Raw genomic sequence first — 22,714 nt, 5'->3', positions numbered from 1 at the left:
TTACTGATGCATTCATGTGTAAGATGCATTTTAATGTAGTTGGTCAAGGTGGAGTTATTTTCAATTATTTTATATACTGTTTCCCGGAGCTGAAACGATTAATCAATAGTAGTGTTGGTTTTCAAAAATTGCTACTTTCTGCTCCCACGGGACTAACATACTACCGTGCAGTTAGCTAAACAACATTAAATCGTTTCAGCCGGATGATCTCTCATACATACTACTCAACCTCACCACATTAAACAGTGATGTAGATTCACTGACTGAAAACTGTGTGTGTGTGGACGATCAGTAATGAGGTGTGACTAGTGTGTGTCAGTGAGAGTTGAGTGATCGGCGTAATGAGCGACAGAGCACGGAGGAAAAGAGAGCGGACAGGAGGAGAAGAAGGACAGGAGATGTGAAGAGGAGGAGGGTGTATTCATATATTTTTCATAACGATTGATTTCACATCTAAAGACAGTCTGTGTCTCTGCCAGTTGCTTTTGATGATGCTGGATGTTTGATGGGACGGACAAAACAATGACTGTGTGAAGGGGAAGTCATGTTTCAGACTAAAGGAAAATCACACCATTGTTGTCCGTCTGAAACAAAATCAGTTACCCTCTAACTTTAGTTATTGTGCTGAACACCTGTCAGTTTATACTTTAATTATAATGATTAAAATGACAGGCGTTCACAAACAGAAGTCATTCTTTGAGTTTGTTTATATGATTACTAATACGAAGTCATACCTATTTTAAAAAGGGTTTAAAAAATGTCATTTTTGTAAATTCTGTTACAGCTTTAGATGCTACGTGACTTTTTGTAGTTGATTGCTTTTGATTGGAGGCTGCTACAGATATTTCCTTGCTGCTGATTTAGACAAATTGAGGTCTTGTTAAGATATTTCTGAATTCTTAAAGGTGTACATTAGGCAACAGACTAGTTTGAAACTTGCTCAGAAGCACCACAACAATTAGTAATGGATTTCCAGATAGCTTCTGCAACTCAATCTTACTTGTGGCTTGTACAACTTCATATAACGGTAGGATTTATGTCAAATGTGGAAATGAAGTGGGCCAACTGCCTGAAGAAAAGTAATTTTATCCTCCACTACATCTCGCCCTGGTTGAATCCAATGAGCTCTAGCCAAAAGCTGAAGAATGTAAAACAGAAACAGGCCCCTGAAAGACAAACACACTGACTTCACAGCAGAAACTCACTCTCAGCACAGGACTCCAGCCAGTTAGCAATGTAAACACACACCACACACACACACACACACACACAAGAACGGGGAACAAAGTCCATCTCTCAAGTCTCTGCCTCCTTCTGTGTGAATCTGGGTTAACAACTTCTATTTCTGCGGGTCAAACAATGGCCAAACAATCCTATGAGAATACAAGGCGATGCAAACTGCTCCCTTCTCCATGTGGTATCAGCGAGCATTTAACCCAAATCAGGACGCAGACTTCTAAAGAGTAGAAAGAGCTCTGCATCCCATCAAAGCAGCATAACTTTCACCCTGCTCTGTTGCTATCAGCAGATACGGAGGAGGTAAGGAATGAGAGTGCAGCTGCAAGTGTTTGTTGTGTCAGTCTGCTCCGCTCCGCTCTGGCAGAGTTGCTTATCACACTTCAAATGGCTCTTTCTCCCACAGACTTTTATCTGTCCGCCACTATTCCCTATATTTGACTCTATATTCATTCTCCTCAATTCTGTGAAGGATTAGAGTTCAGGTCTGGTAAGGTAAAGGTCCATAACATACATCAAAACCCCCTTTTATCATTGTTAGAAGATAGCTAAGTACACCCTGCTCTTTTACTTTCTTGATGCTTTTTATACAAAACAACTTACGTACACATTAGCACCATATGGCTTCATGCATACGGGAGCAATTTCATGGTTAAGTATCCTGCCCGAGGACACTTCAACATGTTGACTTTAAGGGCTGGGGATCAAACAACTGACCCTCCAATTGGTAGGCCCATTTACATCCTGAGACACAGTCGCCCCAAACTTCAATTTAACGTTAAGACCAGAAAATTGAGAAGGTAACACTCTTTGAAATCTTTTATTCATGCATAAAATCGAAAAAAAATATATCTGTATATCTGCTAGTAAAGCCATATGATAAGTAGTTGAAGCTCTACCCCTAAAAAATAAGTGAAATAGCAAGAAATAGTGAGAAATTGCAACACCGCAAAGCAAACGGACACCGTAACTGGAGGCAATACGACCTGGATGTTCAGTATGTGCTTCAGCAGAGACCTCATCACTGGATTCAATTTCCATTTACAGAGCTCATGAATTTAAGGTGATCTGATCCAGAACTGGCAACGAGAAACCCTGCCAGTTCATGGTCCAAATCTCGAAAAATCATTTCACTTCTCTCACATGGCACGCGTTATTCAAAACAGACGTCTCTGCTTTGACACAATTTCATGACGTGATTTTTTTTTCCCGTCTACAAATCCATTAATACACATGTTTAAAAAAAAGGTCTTTGCGACAACAGAGAAAGCTTTCTGAAAAATCGAGCAAAAATGATATCATTGTCCCAAGATACAGCATGTTTGTTAAAACCACGCTTCATTACACACTAAATTGATATCACAGCAGCCAAGAAAAAGGATTTACCAATTCACTTATGAAGTCAGGACAGAGTGGGCTTATAATAACAGCCATGGAGAGAAAAAAAGAACCTCTCTGACGTCAAACCTGCTCTTTGTTCACAGTGTCATTTATACAAAGTTTGGCTTTCTAATTTGTTTTCACAAGTCGATGGAGGTTTTGCACTTGCGTTGGTTGCAACAGGCTGTGGATTTTCTCTGAGTCTAAGAAAAACCAGGCGATATTATTAACGTGAGTCATGTTCGGAGGAATCCCAAAAGAGAAGCTACGTGTTTGAGTAGATTTATCCGGAACTGGCTCATTATTAACAACGTTAAATATAGAACAAACTAACAGAAGTAGAGGATACAGATACTCCTCAAAAATGCAGTTTTTCACCAAGTAGAAATAAATCAGACGTCTTGTGCATCATGGTACCACCCAGTGTAGCCTGGCACGTTTGTTATCTTTCAAAAACATTTGGATTTAACTTCACTTTACAATAAGGTTTGGAAGATTTAAAGCAATGTTTAGCTACACAACAGTGTGCGACTGACCCATTGAGATCTAATTAAATGTACCATCTAAGAAAAATAAATGTTCCACATGTCAATGTTCACAAAAAGGTCACACAAACACTTCACAGCCTTGTGGTATGTGTGTATAGGGGTATGTTTTTGTTTCACCCTAAGCTCTTAACTCTTCAACTCTCCACTAAATCGGAGAATAGAAAACTTTGTAAAAAAAACAAACGCATCATCACTAATATCGGACTGTTTGAACCTCAAAACATGCTGAGTTTAACTTAAATTAAATCTTTAAATGGAAAGATTATACTAAGCAGCACACAATATAAAAGGCAACCACTTTAAATGAACATATGAGAAGTCATAAGGGTATAAACGCTGGTGAAATGCACGGTCGGGCTTCCATAGATGACATTATGAGTCCACGTATAGCTCAGGACGAACCAAGTAAATCTCCCTCTTATCTGAGGAGTGCCAACATCAGTCCATTACTGTATTCCCGGATAGACTAGTGGTATGTAAACTCTGATAATATTGTGTAAAGGGCAAAAAAGAAAAATGTATTAACACAATTCCCTCTGGCATTTAACGCATCAGTGTTTCCCAACGCCACTAGTAGCTGTGATATACAAGTCCAGGAGAATCCACTTAGGAGAGGAAAACGGGCATCAGGAAAAGTACTGTATCCTATTCTTAGCAGCTGAAGATGGATCCACTAACGGCAGATTACTTCACAATAAGCTTACATTAAGTAAAATCCCTGCTTTGCCTCTTTCATGAAGTCCGCAGTGAACAGCTTTACCATCCTCAGCCCCACATCATCACTGGTAATGATGAAATAATTATGTTTAGGTCAAACACGCTGCCAGAACTCACTAAAAAACCTGCGCCTTCTCCTTTTTCACTCCCTTGTCTGCTGCCTCCATTAAACCCCCCCCCCCCCCCCCCCCCCCCACCTCCTCCTTCAATCTCTCTTGCTCTCTTTGGACCACTAACCTTGATTCACTGTTCTACTCGACTCTGCCCCGGGCTGGGACATGCATTCACACACAGACACACACACACTGAACATGCACTGAAACATGTACGGACAGGCAGATTCACAAGCAAACACAACAGATATACACGTGTACTTGACTATGGTGAAGTAGAAGTGGTTAGTTTGGGGCCAGTGTGGGGGGAAAGTGTGGCTAACCGAAACCACATGTGGCTGGCTTTCTCTCACTCTGTCCTTCGGTATGCCAGACTCTTGTGTGTGTGTGTGAGTGTGTGTGTGTGTGTGTGTGTGTGTGTGTGTGTGTGTGTGTGTGTGTGTGTGTGTGTGTGTGTAGGGGGAGGTGTGATAGCAGACGGAGAGGCAGAGCTAGTGCGCGGCTTGACTTTAACCTTTATTTATCCGGGGAAGAGTAACGTTGTGCTGTTTGTATGCATGCTGCTGTACGCTCACAAGGTCACACGCTTGGGAGCGGTGCCGCTGTAACTACAGGTTCCTGCTGTTGGCCACCGACGCAGGGCCATACATCAGGCGGTTGCTTTGCTCAAGGGCAAAGTTACAACAAGTACAAAGTGGTACTTACTGAAGCCATGACAGTCACATAAATCACTGTTTATTTGTCACACAGGACACTGACCGATTTTAGCGGCACGATTTTGAAAAAATATGTAATTGGGATTATGTTGTCTGATATTGCAGTGGCGATATGATTCAGGATCTTGGAGGGATTAGTCATGTTTCTATCCCGACTTTCATTATCATTGAAACATATATAAAACTGAATATAGAGTCTTTTTATTAAGAAGATCTGGACCCTTGTTTTCTTACGTCTGTATGATTTTTAGGTCGGGATATCTCTGCAGCTCAGCCATGCTTTATTCAAAATGGTATATCGTCACATAGATAGCCTTAAAAACATATTGTGCCTTCTGCTATTTAAAAAAAACGAGTCCATATCGGTGTGTTTCTCTCTTTTCTTTTGTTTCTATTGTCAAATGACAACATCAATTATTTAATTACAGGTCTTAAATGGTAACTCTTAAGTAAAGCTAATAATAATCCCAAGGCGGACGCTTGATTAGACTGACTAAATCAAATCAACATTTAACCAAACAGTCACATTAGCAAATTGACTCTGCACTTTCAAACAAAAGAAAAAACATCCTTGAAATGTGTCGTTTGGTCTTCAATTATCATACTAAGAGACCAAGGTAGATGTTGTTGGCATGCTGCTTATTAGAAACCACAATTTTGTGTTGTGTATTCTGGACAGCATCAAAGTAAAAACATGCCTTGACTTGAACATGTCTAACATCATAACGGGATTAAGCTCATATTTTGTGGCCATTGTGAACATCAGGTCATAATATCTTGCCATCTTACCCCTAGCATTAATTTAACCACGTTCCGCCGATTAAAAACGCTATGTAGGTCTTGATACTGTATCTACAATAAGCATAGATATTGCACTGGTTAAAAAAGGGCCACTGGGTAACAAACCGTAAAACTACATTAAAACTAGAATCACTTATTTTGCAGAATGATCTGATTTCCTGTGCAATCGTAGTGATCGTAGAGAAATATAAAGATGACAATAAGATGTATTTCTAACTTTTAAGTTACATAATTAATCCAATAATGTCTGTCAAAGATGTGATCATAAATGGGCATTTACTAAGTTTCGAATACCAGTACCAACCAGTACCAACTCTGGAAAGATTTGATATGACTGTGTATGAAGGAAAACAGACAGATCTGTGTACTGAACCATTAGGAGCATTAGATTAATTGCCTGGAACTAAAATGTTTTTCTACAGATAGACATTAGGGTTTCTCATCATAATCCCCATTGAGAGCTCCACACACACACACACACACACACACACACACACACACACACACACACACACACACACACACACACACTGCAGTAGTTCAGTTTTAAACCTGTACTTAACTTCACGCCGCTCCCTCTGTAGTGAAGGACTGATCCTACAAGACAGAGCGACGCTGTGTGTTAAGGTAGTATAGTGTGTGTGTGTGTGTGTGTGTGTGTGTGTGTGTGTGTGTGTGTGTGTGTGTGTGTGTGTGTGTGTGTGTGTGTGTGTGTGTGTCTGAGGATGAGTGTATGGGACAGTTTATGTCATGGGGAGGTAGAGCTGTATCTGCTAACCGTTACTCCAACAAGACAGCGCTCCACACACACACACACACACACACACACACACACACACACACACACACACACACACACACACACACACACACACACACACACACACACACACACACACACACACACACACACACACACACACACACACACACACACACACACACACACACACACACACACACACACACACACACACACACACACACACACAGTTAACCCGGGCACTTAATACAAAGAGACAGTTTCTTCTACTAAGTCGTATATTCAAAGTGTGAGTCAAAGTAAATCTGGAAAACAGAGCGGAGAAAACACTAACAAAAGCATTCCTGAAAGAGGGTGAGAGAGATAGCCATGGGGAGACAGAGAGGGAGAGACCTTGATGTGATACAGGATGGGTGAGACCCAGACGAAAGGGTGAGATTGTTTGGTGCCAGGAGAGAGGAATTTGTCTTGAGTTTGTGAGCTATCAAACAAAACATACAGAAACATCCGTTTGTTTGGTGGTTGTTTAACAGACTGGTTCGTGTGAACGCACTTTTGTTATCGAGGGACTTTTAGGTTGAATTCCAGTTTAAGTTCTCCCTAAAATGTCATGAGAACCAAATAAATATTTACAAAATCGTTCAGGGAAACTGACACTGACATACCGTTCGATGGTTCACGCTTTTCAACTGTAAAGACTTGCTGCGTCTGTCCTTTTTGTATCAGTGTAAATTGAATTTCCCAGGTTTTATTTTATATTGTAAGGCAAAACAAGCAATCTGAGGATGTCAGCTTGGGCTCTAGTACATTCAAATGGACACAATCGAGGAAATAATGAGCGGACTTCGAAATATTTAACTACATCATCAGTGTAAGTCCTTCATTTCTGCATATGTATTTATTTTTCCAATAGGCTGATAAAGTTATCGATTGATCTAAAGGTCAGTGGGTTTTGTAGAAATGTTGTATTTGTTGTCAACTAAAGAGATGATAATGTCTGTAACTCAATAAATATATGGGATTTATTGTCCAACTCACTTTGAACTTATTCTAATAGTAGTGTATTGTGTTCCTGTTGTTACCATGTTACTCCCCCCCGAGCATTGGTCCCTTAACCATCTACATTTCCACCTTAAACAGAACCCACGCACTTAATCCCTGTAATACAACACCATTCAGCCTGGATTTAGGAACATAAAATCCCACCCTTGATTTTGTTGTGGGTCTCCGGAGGAGGGAAACAGTGAAACTGGAGAAAGGAGGGAGAGGAGGTGGGGATGAAGCGGGGGCAAAGAAGGGGTATAGTGGGAGGAGAGGGGGAATGAGGAGAACATGAGAATGGGGGAGGGTTTGATAAATGTTGTGTTGCTTTGTTTGGGTTAGTAGGCCATAAATTCCAAGGAATAGAAAGAAGGAGGAGGACTGGAAGAGGGGAACGAGGTGAAATAACCGTTAGGAGAAGCTCAGAGACGAGAGAAGGAGCGAGTCATACTTGGAAATGTTTGGGGAAAAAGGGAGGAGAGGAGAACTGTCGGAACTGACTGATTTCACTCGACTCCACCAGACACCGTGGAGTCAGTACAGTATCAACATCTCTGGGGGGTGTGTGTGTGTGTGTGTGTGTTGCAGAGTTCCAGCATAAAAAAATGAAATAGGTTTACAATACAAATCACATGGCTAGCTCCCAATAAAAACCTCAGCTCCTACTTTGGTGTTTTTCTTGGTTCACATGTCTCTACAGCTGTGTGTCCGTTGGGAATTTCTCTGCAATGCATTCTTATCCCTTTGACTGGAAAGGACAAACTGTTTAAATAAAAACGTATTCAGTGCCGTTTGCTGAAAAACAACAGTGACATGGGGATATACGATCTCAGCCCTAAGCCTAACATCTATAGAAACCGTGAATGCATGGAAATAAATCTGAACCCTGAATGTTTGGAGGTATGACGCTGGCCTGTCCCTCTATCAGCTGACTCTGCTGGAGGTGATGCAAATTTAAATGTTGATGTAAGCAAGTAACATCCTGTGGTGTTTACACATAATGTTGCCTCTTGGGATGTATGCATTTCAGTTGCAAAGGCCCGTTCAAGAGTAAGGCTGTAGTACTGTTTCATAAGGCTTTCTATCATGGATTTTATTTAATCCAGTCCGGCCATGAAGAGATACCTTTGAAGTATGGCTCTAATAGAAGAAATGGGTACTAACATCTACTGCATGGTTTTGTGCAAAATGTAGTTTTAAAAGACAGATAAAGATAATAAAAGGCTTCCAACTGTTTGTTTTGTGCGACCAACAGTCCAAATCCTGAGATATCTCCTTTACAAAATGGAAAGCAATTTGATTATTTGGTGAACTAGAACCATCAAATATTTGGCACCTTTGGTTGATAAAATAAACAGTTCCACATTCAAATGTGTTGTCAATTATTTTGCTATTTTGACTCCTAGGGCTCAGGTCTCTGCAAAACATCTAGTGAAAAATAAAATGTGATTGCAGAAATCAGACGTAGGTGAGCTTCATCTTTTAACCTCCCGTTTATCTACATTTGTTCATATTATCAAACAAACAAGGCTTGATTTGGAGATGACAGTCATTAAACTATACATTTGCTTTCCCTTAGTGTTTAACATGCAGATCTGAACTATAAATACGATTTTATCACAGGCAGCGTTTGAGAAATCAAAGCTGCGGAGGACCAAGGGAGAAACTGACAGACAGATGTTCAACATTTAAATGTCCGATTCAAAACTCCCACACAGCCTGTCTGCTGGAGTGATTGACTGGAGGTGCGTACACGCAAATGCTGTCAGGCTGACCATGTGTCTGCAGTCATCTCAGACAGGAGGGACACACACACACACACAGGCTGGCAGACAGACCAAACGATGGCAGACCGACAGATTTGAAGAAAAAAAAACTGTAACATAATCTAGAGGAAAAAAAAGATGGCTCTGGGATATCTGCTAGAAGATTTAAATCTCCACTTAAACACTGAGCAGCATCGTGGGGAAGTGAAGATACGCGGTCAGGGATGAGGTGATAATCTTAATGGACTGGTCATCTCTCTGTGAGCCTGATTCTCACACACACACACACACACACACACACACACACACACACACACACACACACACACACACACACACACACACACACACACACACACACACACACACACACACACACACACACACACACACACACACACACACACACACACACACACAGTAAGAGGGTTTATATATCTGGAAAGCTTTCTACTGCTCTTTAACTGAAATCAGCTTAAAGAGCAGAGTGATTGGAAAGGAGTGAGAACTGTAAAAATAGTCCTCTTAGAGATCTGGACGTGCATGCTGAGGCTGTACGGCTGAAAGTGGCTGAAGCAGAACGTCCTCCGGGATTCTATCATGAGACTACACACACAGATCAGGAATGAGACTCGCTATGGTGTTCTGCACAGAGATTGCTTATGGCTACTTTTGTGTTTGTGTGTGTGTGTGGGGGGGGGGGGGCAGCTTTATGACAGATGTCATCTTAACTGGACTAATGGAAACCACTTCAGCCACTGCCTTTAGCTACACACACACACACACACACACACACACACATATAGAGCCCTGTGGCCATGTCTATAAACCCAATCCACCTGAAGGCTAACATGAAGAGGTTCAATCGCGCACACGCACGCACGCACACACACACACACACACACACACACACACACACACACACACACACACACACACACACACACACACACACACACACACACACACACACACACACACACACACACACACACACACACACACACACACACACACACACACCACACAGACAAAAGCATTGCCTTAATTAGAGTCAAAGAAAGAGCTTTTGTCTCAGTCTTGAACAAACTCTGATGCAACCTGTCACTTTAAAGGCACTTCCTTATCTTAATTTGTCTAAAGTGTCTCTTAAGGAGCTCTGAGAGGGACAGAAATAGCCTTAGGACACTAAAAAAGCACATGCCCCTTAAAAGTCATGGATCTGATGATCTTGCCATTGAAATACTGCTTTTAAAGATTATTTTTAGGCAATGTTTCTTGAAGTAGTTGGTTGCACAACAAGAAAGAGTGAGTAAAAAAGATTTGAGGTGAGAGCGATGGGTTAAACTTTAGCCAGCTGAGTCACCAGAATTCCCCCAACACTCCTGGCCTTGGCTTCACCCCAGAAAGATCAAACATTGACAAAACAGGCAGGACTGGCAGAATGGCAGGGTTTTTGATTAAGATTAAATGCAAGGTTTTCTGCCTAAAGGCTGCCACTATGATGAGTTCTTTACATAAGGTTCCTTGAATTAAACTTCACAACAGTATGTCTATGTAAATATTAAGTGTTAATAGCTCATTTGTTCAGATTCACACAATTTCAATGTTAGAGAGGAGCAATATTTTCCTTAAAAACTTCTCCTTTTTCGACCAACGCTCAGTGGGATTTGCCTTGTGGATGGAATTGAGGATGTTAAATCAGTTCATGATCTCTCTCATTACTTCCGAGTTATGAATTATTCAAAAAACTGAACAAGAAAATGAAGTCGAAGTTTGATTATGTCCCTATAAACTCAAAGCAAATGAGGATATTGAGTGAATCCACAGCCAGTAAAGCAAATCCATTTGGCATTACAGTAAAATACACAGTTAACAAATTCCTTAAAAAATATTGCATCTTACTAATTTCTCATTTACAGACTAAGATCAGTAAATCAGTAAAAGTAGTTACAAACACCTCTTTTCTCAGGGACTAAATTGAGTGTAATCTACTGAGGTTTTTGAAGCCGATGCAGATCCTGGCAAAACCAATTTCAGGAACCTGTCCTTCTTAATGTGAACCGACAGTATTTCTGCCTGGCTAGGTTTTTATTAGGTCTCTATTATTTTTGCATTTAATAATTTGTGGTCTGGAGCATAGCACTCCAAATCCTATATCTGACTGCCACACACTTAACGAAACAAAAATGTGAAGAGAAAAAACAAAGGTAAGGGATTAACCAGACTGTGACATCTGCTGTGGACTTTTATTGCCTTTGATTTTTGTGTAGAAACACAAAAGTATCTCTTTGCTTTGATTTTGTCACAGCAAAGCCTTGTGGGAGACCAAACTCCACAGATGCACAGAGATCTCTCCGTACGTCTGCAGTGTGAAATATCTGCTGTGGATTTTACCATCCTGTCACTTTCACAACAATAAAAAACCTCCCTCATTAACAACCATCCGCTGTGAGTGTGTGTGTGTGTGTGTGTGTGTGTGTGTGTGTGTGTGTGTTTGTGTGTGTGTGTGTGAGAGAGAGAGAGAAAGACGGAGGGGGGAAGAAAGATAGAAGATATGTGTGGCAGACAGAGGGAGAGGATGTGAAGTTGTTAAAGTGCACATTAGGAGGAAGAACAAGAAGAAGAAGAAGACAAGAAGAACAAGAAGAAGAAGAAGAATAGGAAGAAGAAGAAGAAGAACAAGACGTAGAAGCAGTAGAAGAAGAAAATGGAGAGGTGTGGTCGGCTACTCCAGGAACAAAGTGACTCAGCGCTCCTTTTTTTAAAGACCGGGCTCAGATAAACAAACAGCACCTGGAAACTTCAAACCTCCCGACAGCTGTCTAACTACAACGAGACAGACAGAGACAGACGAACACAGCAGGGGACACTAACAGACACACACAAATGGCACACAGAGTCACAAGGACAACCCAAAGCAAACCACTGCAAGAGCACTTCAAATATTTCATCAATTAAAACCAGGTTAGTCGTTGTAGACATTAGCCCCAGGGAGCAACCAGGCACATTTCTATGAAGCACTGGATCTATATTGACATTTTATCAGAATATCACTGTGTACTGTGCTTTCATACTATCTTTATACTACTTTAGGAGCAACGTAATAGTGTGTTGTGTAAAGGTTAGATTCATCATAGGTGCATAAACAACTATAAATGAGTATGAAGTTAAACTGGGATGGTTAGTAAAGACACATCAGCTAAAAGATGGGATGACAAAATGAGGTAAATCACAATAGCAGGTGTCTACACACTGAGAACTGAAAGGGACAGTGAAGGTGACGACTGTGGGCTAACGATGACGACACTAGAGACTGTGATGGCTGACGATGACTATGACAGATGAAGCTCAGCTCTTGGCCGGCCAATAGTAACTCACCCTTCTCAGCGCGCCCCATGTGAGCTAGGTCCAACAGAAGCGAAGAAGCAGAGAATAACAACAAGACAGAATTAGATTGGAAAGCATGCACAGTGTAAACACATCACATCCAAGAGAAAAGCAGTGTCTCTTTACATTTGAAACATAGATCCACACAGGGTCTATAACCTCTCAGTTGTAGGGCAGCAACCAACTTCTTTTTAAATCAAATATAATCAATTCACCATCATATAAAACGCAGATAGAGAAATAGAAAAAGAAAATCAACACAAAAGGTTGGAGGTGGAGAACATTTTGGTATTTGGCTTAAAAACCAAATTATTAATCACTTCCTTTGTACCAAAACACTAACAGAATACTAACGACTCATTCAAGCATATAACCTTTTTCCTATCTGCACTGTTTTGCCTTTTTAATAGGGAGGTTTTTGAACGTCAATACTTTTTTTCGGACCAACCTACAGAGAGTAAAGATGAAGGTTAAAAGTGTATAGAGCCCAAGCACAAAGCTGAGGAGACCCTGACATGAGGCTCCTCAAAAACAAAACTACTGTACATGTAGGCACTTGGTTTTCTCCTAGAGGTTTAGGTACAGCCTGTTGAGAGTAGACAGCATTCAGGTGGTTTAAGAAAGAAGCAGCAGCAAAAAGATGACCAACAGCTTCAGAAATTGTGCATAATTGCAGAAAAACACATAGTAATACAATTATAACTTCCCATTTGACCAACCACACACACATCTGTATGAATAGAGTGCTTGGGACAGTATGTTGAGATGTTTCCTAACACATGGTAACCTTTGGTCAACCTCGACCTTCACCCTCCGCTTCACTTCATAGCAACTCAGAAAATTACAGTTCACCCAGGCCTGTCCTAATCTGCTGCAAATCCTCTCATCTGTTCGTCTCTAAGACACACACACAGACACACACCAGTCATCATATGTACTGTATCATTATCCACACACTAGACTACACAACTGGTACTGATGCTGCTCACATCTGTGTGAGTGTGAGCGAAAGAGAGTGTGTGTCTCCACTGTAATGTAATTAATCAACTGAGAGTGTTGATTACTTAATCTGTCATTAGCCAGCCATGTGTGCAAGTGTGTGTGTGTGTGTGTGTGTGTGTGTGTGTGTGTGTGTGTGTGTGTGTGTGTGTGTGTGTGTGTGTGTGTGTGTGTGTGTGTGTGTGTGTGTGTGTGTGTGTGTGTGTGAGGCAGTAGGGTGTTTCTATGCCCCCTTGTACAGACAGCTGTGACCAGAGCCAAACAGGGCAGAGCAGAGATTGATGATACTGGACTAATACCATCATTCATCAGGGATGTGATATTTCAGGGATTGGGATTTGTTTTGGACGTCCTGCCTTCCTTCATTTCCAACGGGACTTTTACACTTTCTCGGTTCATTTCCTGCTCACTGACTGATGATTTACACCCAACATGTACCAGTTTCTAAAGGCTAATCCAGATATATCATCGCTGCATCTCACTCCACCATGGAAAAGCAAGTGAATGCAAGCTGTTTTAGCTTGAAAGGTTAATGAGAAACCAATCAAATAGCAACAAAGTTTGACAACGTCACATTTCTGAGGCTCAATAACTCAAGGTCCAAATATAGATTTAATGATAAGCCCATAATTGGAAGGTAAACCATCTTAATCTTTAGTTGGAGTTCTTGACTCTTGGGTGGGAAGCAGCAATGACATAGTGTGTTATGGTTCCTGCTGTTTGAATAATAATAATGTAATCATCATAGAGATAGATGTTGGATATGTGCACTGATTGAAATGGTACTTGCCTCTCTAACTCTCAAAGATGTGCTTGAAACTTGCACACCATTTGATGGAGATGTTTCTTGTGACTAGCTGCATCCTCTTGTAGTACAGACAGTTTTTGCTCAGCGTGATGTTTGAAACACCTGTCTCCATCATTTCATGTTCTCACTCTCCCTCCTTCTTAACGCTCTGACAACAGCAAGAGGCGAAAGGTGGCACCGCCGCTGCGTGTTGCTAATCCATTTTTCAATACAAACGCACCAATTCACACACACACACACACACACACACACACACACACACACACACACACACACACACACACACACACACACACACACACACACACACACACACACACACACACACACACACACACACACACACACACACACACACAGAATCTAATGAGGGATTAGCTAATGAATTCTCTCAACAGATTAATTACATTTTACACACACACACACACGCTTGTGTGCGCACAGACTCCATCCCCAAACGACTGAAGATATGAGCCAGTACTTTGAGAGAGATGGGCTTTTTAAATCTATCACTAAATTGAAATCCGAAGAAACAGATTGGCTCTGGGCAAAGTGGCGTTTGATTTAGGGAGAAGACATTAAGACGGATCTGAAGGACAGCGGACTAAAGCATTACTTTTAAAGAGAAAAATAAATAAAGCAGCCTTTGATTCGCTGCCATTTTACATGGCACGGGAAGAATGAGGAGGCATTTTCATATGAATCCAAATGAGAGGCAAACATTACACATGCGCATCTTTGTACCGGAGGGCTTGAAAGCATCGGCCTCGCTCTTTCTCTTTAAGTGACAGCAACACAAGACTTGACACACACATTTGCTCAACACACACACAGGACATGACAGAGAAACACACACACACACACACACACACACACACATTCCCTCCTGCCGTTTTCACAGTCTCTTGAGTGGAGGAGATGCCCACGGCCAAAAACCAATGGTTGCATTTCATGTTTTTTTTTCTCCCCCCTCCTCCTCTCCTCCTTTCACTATCACTCTGTTTCTCCCGTCTTACTGGGAGAAAACATACAATTTTATTTCATCTTGCAAACGCGCCAAAAAGTAATTATAATTAAAACCAACTTGATTGCAATGTTGAAAATACTAAAATAACTTACAATTATAATTAAACAGGCTCAAATGTGGTGTTCAGCAGCAGCCATCTAATTTGTCTGGAGACAGTAATGGAAAACAATTATTTCACTTCATTAAGATTAAAGACGCCTGGAATCGGTGTCACAGCTCCATCAGAGAGGAGACAGATTTAGAAAGTTGTCAAATTAACATAAACTCACTTAGACTCGTTCACATTCATTACACTGGCTTTGGAAGCGATAGGCCAAAAACAAAACTGCTGCAAAACAGCACGATAAGAAGAGACGGATTTATATAAACGCCATAATTGATAGTTTGACTTTCTAAATGGGAAACTAGAAGATAAAGGAGGAAATGAGACACAAAAAGTGACTTTGTTAAACAGTGACTGACTGTTTTGTATCCTTCACTGGTTTTTCTTGTCCTTGTGTGTGATTTTTACAGAGCAGTGGCTACTGATGCTGCAGCAACACACATCTCTGCTGTGGTTCTCTCTGATTTCCCTCATTTCATCGCTTTTGATCTAATAATCACACATTTTCTCAGTGACAGTTCACACTTGCTGCATTAAGGATCCACCTATTAACCATATCAGCCCTCAGTTTAACAATGAAATGCAACTAAAATGCTGTCAGTGATGGGAAAAACAGGGCTGATCCTTTAAATAAAGCACAAGCTGCAAGTCTTTGTAACAATAATTGGATAAGTAAACTCTTATTTTACATCAATTAAGTACATTTTATCCTGGGGACTGGGTGCTTTCATTGCAACTATAACAATAATGTTCCTGGCATCTGATTTACTACATTTACTTGCTTTGAATTTAAAATAAACACCTTCCAACGGCAAGTTCTGTTTTTCATCCCCCTTTTTCCCCCACTGATGAAAGCCCTTCTCCCGCTCCCAGTAAAGCAGCATCTACTCACTAGTATTTACTTGCAAATTAACAGCACTCAGATTCCCAAAGAGGCCTCAAAGAAATTCCACACATTTGTTAGCCAGGGGGCCAAATGGCCACACGGGAGGGGGAGAGGGGGGGTTATAGCAGGGCTGGGGAGAAGGAGGGGGGGCAATAAAACGTTCACAGATGAAACGTTAATTAATGTGTAATTTCAATGCAAATCACTAGCATTTCCTAAGCGAATACTGGGAGAGAAAACGGCGCTTTTGTGCTATTTCTGGTTATTTCATGCTTTTCAATTGGGCTCGACGTGTCCTTTATTACAGCCATGTAAGGTTTCAGTATAATTTTGGAGGTTAGACTTGTAACAGCTGTGTGAGACTCTCTGTTTCTCTGCCTGTGCGTGAGTGTGTGTTGGAGTTCAGAGACGAACAACTGCTGAATGTGGAAATAAAGCGCGCAGCAGCCACGCAGACAGCGACACAGTTACACAGAGTTTGAATGCACGGACATCGCGTCCTGCACCACAACTGCACACAGCTACAGGATAACTCCCTTTCTACAGTTCATTCAGGGCACTTTTGCATTGGCATCGTCCCGGAGCGCATCATCGGCTGTTGCAGCTCTCGGACTCAAAGTGCATTCGTGTTTCTGCAGACGAACCAAAGGGAAGCAGAGGCACTCTTAAACCAAAGTCAAAAAGACCCAGAATAAAAGAACAGTTAAATGTCACGGTCGATGGGGATGCACTCGTATGCACGTAGTTTAACTGTATCTATTAGGAAAATAAGATTCAGTCTCTCCTTTTGCATATAGTCCACCAACTCACATCCTACATTTCCCCAGATGTAGTGCGTAAAAGGAGATGAAAACGGGTTGTATATAGCACAAAAGTAACTGATCCTCCTCATCTATCCTATACTTAAGTTAAATCACACCTTGCCATGATAAAACCCATTCAATCAGACAGGCGATCGGGCTGTATCCCTAACCATTAGGTTTTATCGCAAGTAAAGTTGAAGCAGAAGAGGACCGTTTGGTTTGCAGAGTAAAGAATCTCCCGGTGGATGCGAACACAAGCGATCATTGCATCCTACAAAAGATATTGTCTTTTTTAACCACTTGAAATACATCACAGCCTAGAGAAAAACACCTTATAAAAACATGAGTGGGCTGCACTCACATGCATTAAAGAGGAGTCAGATATAAAAAATCAAAGTAATTACAGCATAACAACGCAAGATCACTGTATTACCCATGCGTTTTATAAGTAATTGGGAAAATACGTGAATATTATAGTTAATAGATGGTGATCTCCGCGTACACAGTAACTTTTTCTCCGTTCATGCGCACGTACGCGAGGCTGCAGGGATGAACGATGTCTGCCACACTGTACAACATACACTCTGCGGTTGACCGGTAACCCCGTGCAAAAACTGTAATGTTTCTTATTGTAGTCTTGTGCGCTTTGACGTGCCAAAACCAAACAATCGTTTTACATAATACAGAACACCCTCAATCCGGACACACGATAGGGGCACAAAGCAGAAACAATGCAACTTAGTTTTTAAACATTTTAGATTACAGTTCACGATCAAAACTATGAGGTCAGTGTTAGTCGTTTGTGCAAAAGTGAGACCGACCTACTTGGCAAACAGATTGAAATTAAACAAGAGCCGACTCACTCAGGCTTTAAATGTAACTCGCAATGAAACGTAAGGAACCATTCACATTCTAACAGTGACAAAAAGCACCTCCACTCCTCGAAACATGCTTGTCTCGCAGCTGAAGGTGTTTTAAAACAGCCCTAAAGCGATGAAACAGGCACGACGGTACGTTTTCAACACCGAGGCTAACTTTTCTCCTCCACCTAAACACACCTGTCATGGATTCATACGCTTACACGGCTGCAGAAAACGAGGAAATGGTTCAAACTTTGCAAACAGAAAACACTGTAAACAGTACATTGTTCATGCTTTCGTCCTTACCTGTCGGTATCTGCCCGCACACGTTAGCCGAAAAGAGAAACAGGAGTCCCACGAATACGGGGAAAAGTGTATCCATGTTTTCAAACGTGGCCGTGTGTGAGTCTGTAACAGTTTTTCCCCGGAAAAGTTTTTCCTGCGAGTTTTCTCCCTCCTCTCCTCCGTCTTCAGTCTTCTAAATTACTCTCTGTACCGTGTTGTTATTATTATTCCTCCTGATGCGGACTCAGCAGCTCCATTCTCTCCTTTCTCCGGTTTCTATCTTTTCGCTTCCTACGGGTTCTCACGGACACTACACTTTGTTTCACGCGGAGTGAGGGAGCGCGAGGGAGAGAGAGCGAGCGCAGCAGAGAAACGGCGTGACGTCACGAGGCAGGAGTTGATTGAAAAAACAAACACACACAACACACACAAATTAAAGAAACAATGTAGGGACAATAATATGTATTGTAACGTGTTATAATCATGGACTGGGATAAAGGTTTGAATGCAAATTGTTTCTTTTTAAATAATGTTTCCATTATTTAATGTATTTTATTTGTTTAAATTATTTACCTTATTTATTTTTCTTGAATACAAAACTTTTCATTAATCGGTCATAAATGCGACAAAAGGTTATGTTTAATCAAATGTTAATAAGATATTATGTTTGTTAGGCAATATATTATACTACAACATTGTTCAAGAGATGGTAAACACATAAATAAATAAGCAGCATGTTGCTTGAATGTTAACTTATCAAAAATAATGATCTACAAATACATTCATCAGTTATTACACATAGCATCCTGAAAGGGGCCATTCTACATGATGAAAACTGACAACGTTTGTACTTCATCATGTTTTGAAAATCTTCTATAATCCTAATGTGACATGTAATGATGGTCTTTTTCCGGTAACGTAGTATAGAATTATTACTTTTAAAGAAACCGAAAACCATAAAGCAACGTGAATTAGCTGCTGACTTAAGAAAGGTAGCCTAATAATATATCAAAGTTGCCATCCGTTCTTGTTTCCACTGCGCCCTAGTGGCCAGAAAAATATGTCATCCCACGTTTAAACATTCAAATCACATTCTTTCAAATACTAAGTACAAAGGGGCAGCACTAGTTGGCCCCCTGACAACAGTTCTGACACAAAAATATGTATCATTCCTGGCACTGTCCAGGACCCCTGTCCAACTATGGGCCCCTAAAACATTCAGCTGCCAACACCCCAAAGGCATCCTGCTAATAAAGCATAGAAATCAATAGAATTTAATCAGTGGGAAATGTAATGTTTGTAACTAGGTACATTCATACTGTACTGAAGTATAGTTATGGGGTACTTGTACATTACTGAGTATTTCCATGTTATGCTAGTTTATTTTTATACTCCTCTCCATCCCAGAGTGAAATATGGCACTTTTTACTCCACTCCTTGTCTTTGACACATGAAGTTACTAGTAAAATTATTTTAAAATATAATACTAATTTACTCAGTATAGTAGAAAGTATCCAAATTAAAAACAATGTATAAAACACTGAATAATATAACATCCTATAATGAAAGAAAGCTTTTCTTATTGCCATTCTGCACAATTAGTAAGAAAGATTAAACAGACACATAGAAGAGTTTTGCAGGGAAAAAAAGGAGTCTTTCCAAGACACAAACCAGAGTGTTTGTATCTGCAACGTCATCAAGATGTACAGCCAGGGGGAGCTTCTTTGTGATTTAAAGGAGACCTTGTGGTCGGTTGGTGGACTGTGAACGCTTCTATATATTTTTTGTTCTGCTAAGACCCTTTGTGTCGAGAAAATGATTTAAACCACCGCAGGGTTTGCTTGAAAGATGACCTTTATATCACTGATTTCACACCATAAAACTATGAACCTTGCACATTTTACTGTATACTTCGCACAATTCTGTTGAACGCTACTTATTGAAAATTTCACAGCTCTTCCATTTTATATTCTCATATAGTGCACTATTTTATTCTTGATGTATTTACTGTTTGTATATTTTCTATATTTATTTCTCTTGTACATTTTTTGTGTTTATTGTAAACATTTCAGTAATTCTTTTAATGCTGTTTTACATTTTTTAAATACTTTTTTTGCAACCTAATAAGCATGTACCATTATACATCACATCAATTAACTTTCTGACATTAAACCTGATTCTGATCAGCTGAAACCCACGTTATACATATTTTCAATTATTTTTCTGGATTAACAATTAGCTCCTGTGGTTACTAGTACATAATAACATGTCTAAGTTTGCATGAGGTTTTGCACATTTGTTGTAAAAACAAACCATTTGCCCACATCTGCACACAGTGGTGACAGCCGTACGTGTCAAATTGAGACTGGATGACATCATGACAGGCTTCTGCCAAAAACACAAAATAGATGTTATGATTTGGTACACAGCTGAGCTAAAAATATGCGGTGTGGATGGAAATGTACGAGCAGGGAAACGCAGTGTATCTTCTTAGTGTGGTTTGTCTTTTAGAGCCACATCTCCCACATAAAAGGTGTGAAAAAATATATTCTCCCAAAGTTTCGTGCTGTGAAAAACAAAAATTCACAGACTTAGAAGCTTTATTGCATTGCTGAATGTCTTGTGTTGCTGATAATCATCGGTGCTTTCAGACGGTTTGTACAGTACATGTGACTGTTTGGCCTTCAAATAAACCTAGTTGCCCTGTTTCTAAATATCACTCTGATGCTACTACTTTGCTTCAAAATGTGAATTTGCTGTCGTTACACAGTGCTGGTACCCTGTCATCATAGACAACAGTGTATCCTCAGTGTTTGCTGAAGGTGCAGGTTTCAGGTGCTTATTTGCAGTGTTTTTCTCCCACACACTGCTATCAAGTCATAGTTTTGCTTATGCGTAGATGCATACAGCTTTTACATTTGTGAGTTTGTGTATAGTGGGCTGAAATCATCTAAGCATTTCTGTACTTTGAACTATCTTGCACGGGTATGTACAGCAGATACATCTCTATTTGCAGTCATCAATGTCTGTGTTGCCTTGTCCAAATATCAAAGTGTCTTCTGCAGCTGTCAAGTGCATCTGAAGTATTTCAAAGATAAAACTGGTTTAAAAACTTGTTTTCTCATGGAAAATATTCATTCTTAATGTCAGATATTCTATTCAATGCAACATAACAAGGACGTGTGCTGAAGAAGATATTACAAATTCACATAACATGAAGAAGTGCCTTTGTACCAAACATCGTCTTTCACAGTAGGAATTCCGCTCTGCAAAGATTTGAAGATGTTTGTATCTCTCCTATCACAGCTTTTTATCCCTCACATCGAAAAAAAACCAACATGTTGCAACACTTATCGTGCTTCAGGTGGCAAAACCCAGCCGAGAAAAACATGGCAGGTAGTCATCGCTGTGTAATAACAGATGTGGCGGACAGAGAGTTGGTCTACAGAAGCACAAATCCCTGCACTGGGAACAGACAGAGAGCATAAACAGGTCTTTTAGTTCGGACCAGGGAAGGACCCCGGTTGACCTCAGTGCAGGCACATTGTATCTTTGCGGGCAATTTCCAGCAATCTTACCTGTCACAGCACTCACTGGAGCTCACCAGTAGCTCAATGCAATTTTGAGACGAAATGTACCATCCATCGTCTGGTCTATGATGGATTGCAGAGGAGATTCCTGTGTTTTACGACCAACAACCAGTTATCGAAATAAATATCCAACGTGTTTTTCACAAATGTACAATGGCTTTCTAGCCACTCTAGCAGCATGGCTCAAGGAAAAAGGTCAACCTTTACTTCAGGCTGAAATATCTTAAAAGCTATTGGATCGATCATCCTGAATTTCTGTGCAGATCTACCCAGGTTCCTGAAGAGTAAAGCCCACTCACTTTGACATTTATGTGAGCTGGAGTGAGTTGGAGAGAAACTCCCTCTGGAGGTAACTTTGGGATTTTAGCCTTTGACCATCAATGACATTTCCAACAAACCCCCAAAACCAAGAATGACATTCCTAATCGCCTCAGCAGTAGTTGTGTTAATTAGCAAAAATGGACACGTTAAGCTAAAAGTATGCGTGCTAAACATCAACATGTTGCATAGCATTGGTTCGTATGGTCTTGGTTTCTCACAGACATGTTACACAACACATTTTGACTGTGCAGCCAGCTCTCTGTCTCTCCTGTCTGTCCCTCTGACTCTATTGACAGCTCTGTTATTGTTCTGTTATATTAATCCCAACTGTTAAGGCAGGACAACCTTTTTTCTCCACTGTCTGTCTGTCATGTATGAAAAAAGACACGGTGAAGCCAATAGTTACCTTGTCCTCTTTCTTCAGGTAGTTTTAGAAAGCTGAATTTTACCAATACATTGAAAATTGAAAAGTAAAAACCATCAGGCTGTACCTCATACCCCAGGCTGCTCCTTCTTTTTTTAACAAAGCTTTGAACATCCCCTTCATCCTTTTTATGAACT

The 22,714-nt window shown here is 40.6% G+C and overlaps 1 protein-coding gene across 1 annotated transcript in view; it reads right to left on the bottom strand.

Annotated features, from left to right (window-relative positions):
* Positions 1-18,558, bottom strand: part of ptprk (protein tyrosine phosphatase receptor type K) — a 102,724-nt gene extending 84,166 nt beyond the window's left edge. The window contains exons 1-2 of the mRNA XM_063901821.1: positions 18,264-18,558; positions 12,463-12,486 (exon numbers count right to left, since the gene is read on the bottom strand). Of these exons, the coding sequence (XP_063757891.1) occupies positions 12,463-12,486; positions 18,264-18,339 (100 nt within the window). The 5' untranslated portion in view covers positions 18,340-18,558. The remainder of the gene's footprint in view (positions 1-12,462; positions 12,487-18,263) is intronic.
* Positions 18,559-22,714: the final 4,156 nt, after the last annotated feature.

Source organism: Eleginops maclovinus, chromosome 15 (assembly GCF_036324505.1).
Source record: "Eleginops maclovinus isolate JMC-PN-2008 ecotype Puerto Natales chromosome 15, JC_Emac_rtc_rv5, whole genome shotgun sequence".
NCBI lineage: Eukaryota > Metazoa > Chordata > Actinopteri > Perciformes > Eleginopidae > Eleginops > Eleginops maclovinus.
The sequence above is the reverse complement of the archived record's forward strand: the minus strand, read 5'-3'. Positions and strand labels throughout refer to the sequence as shown.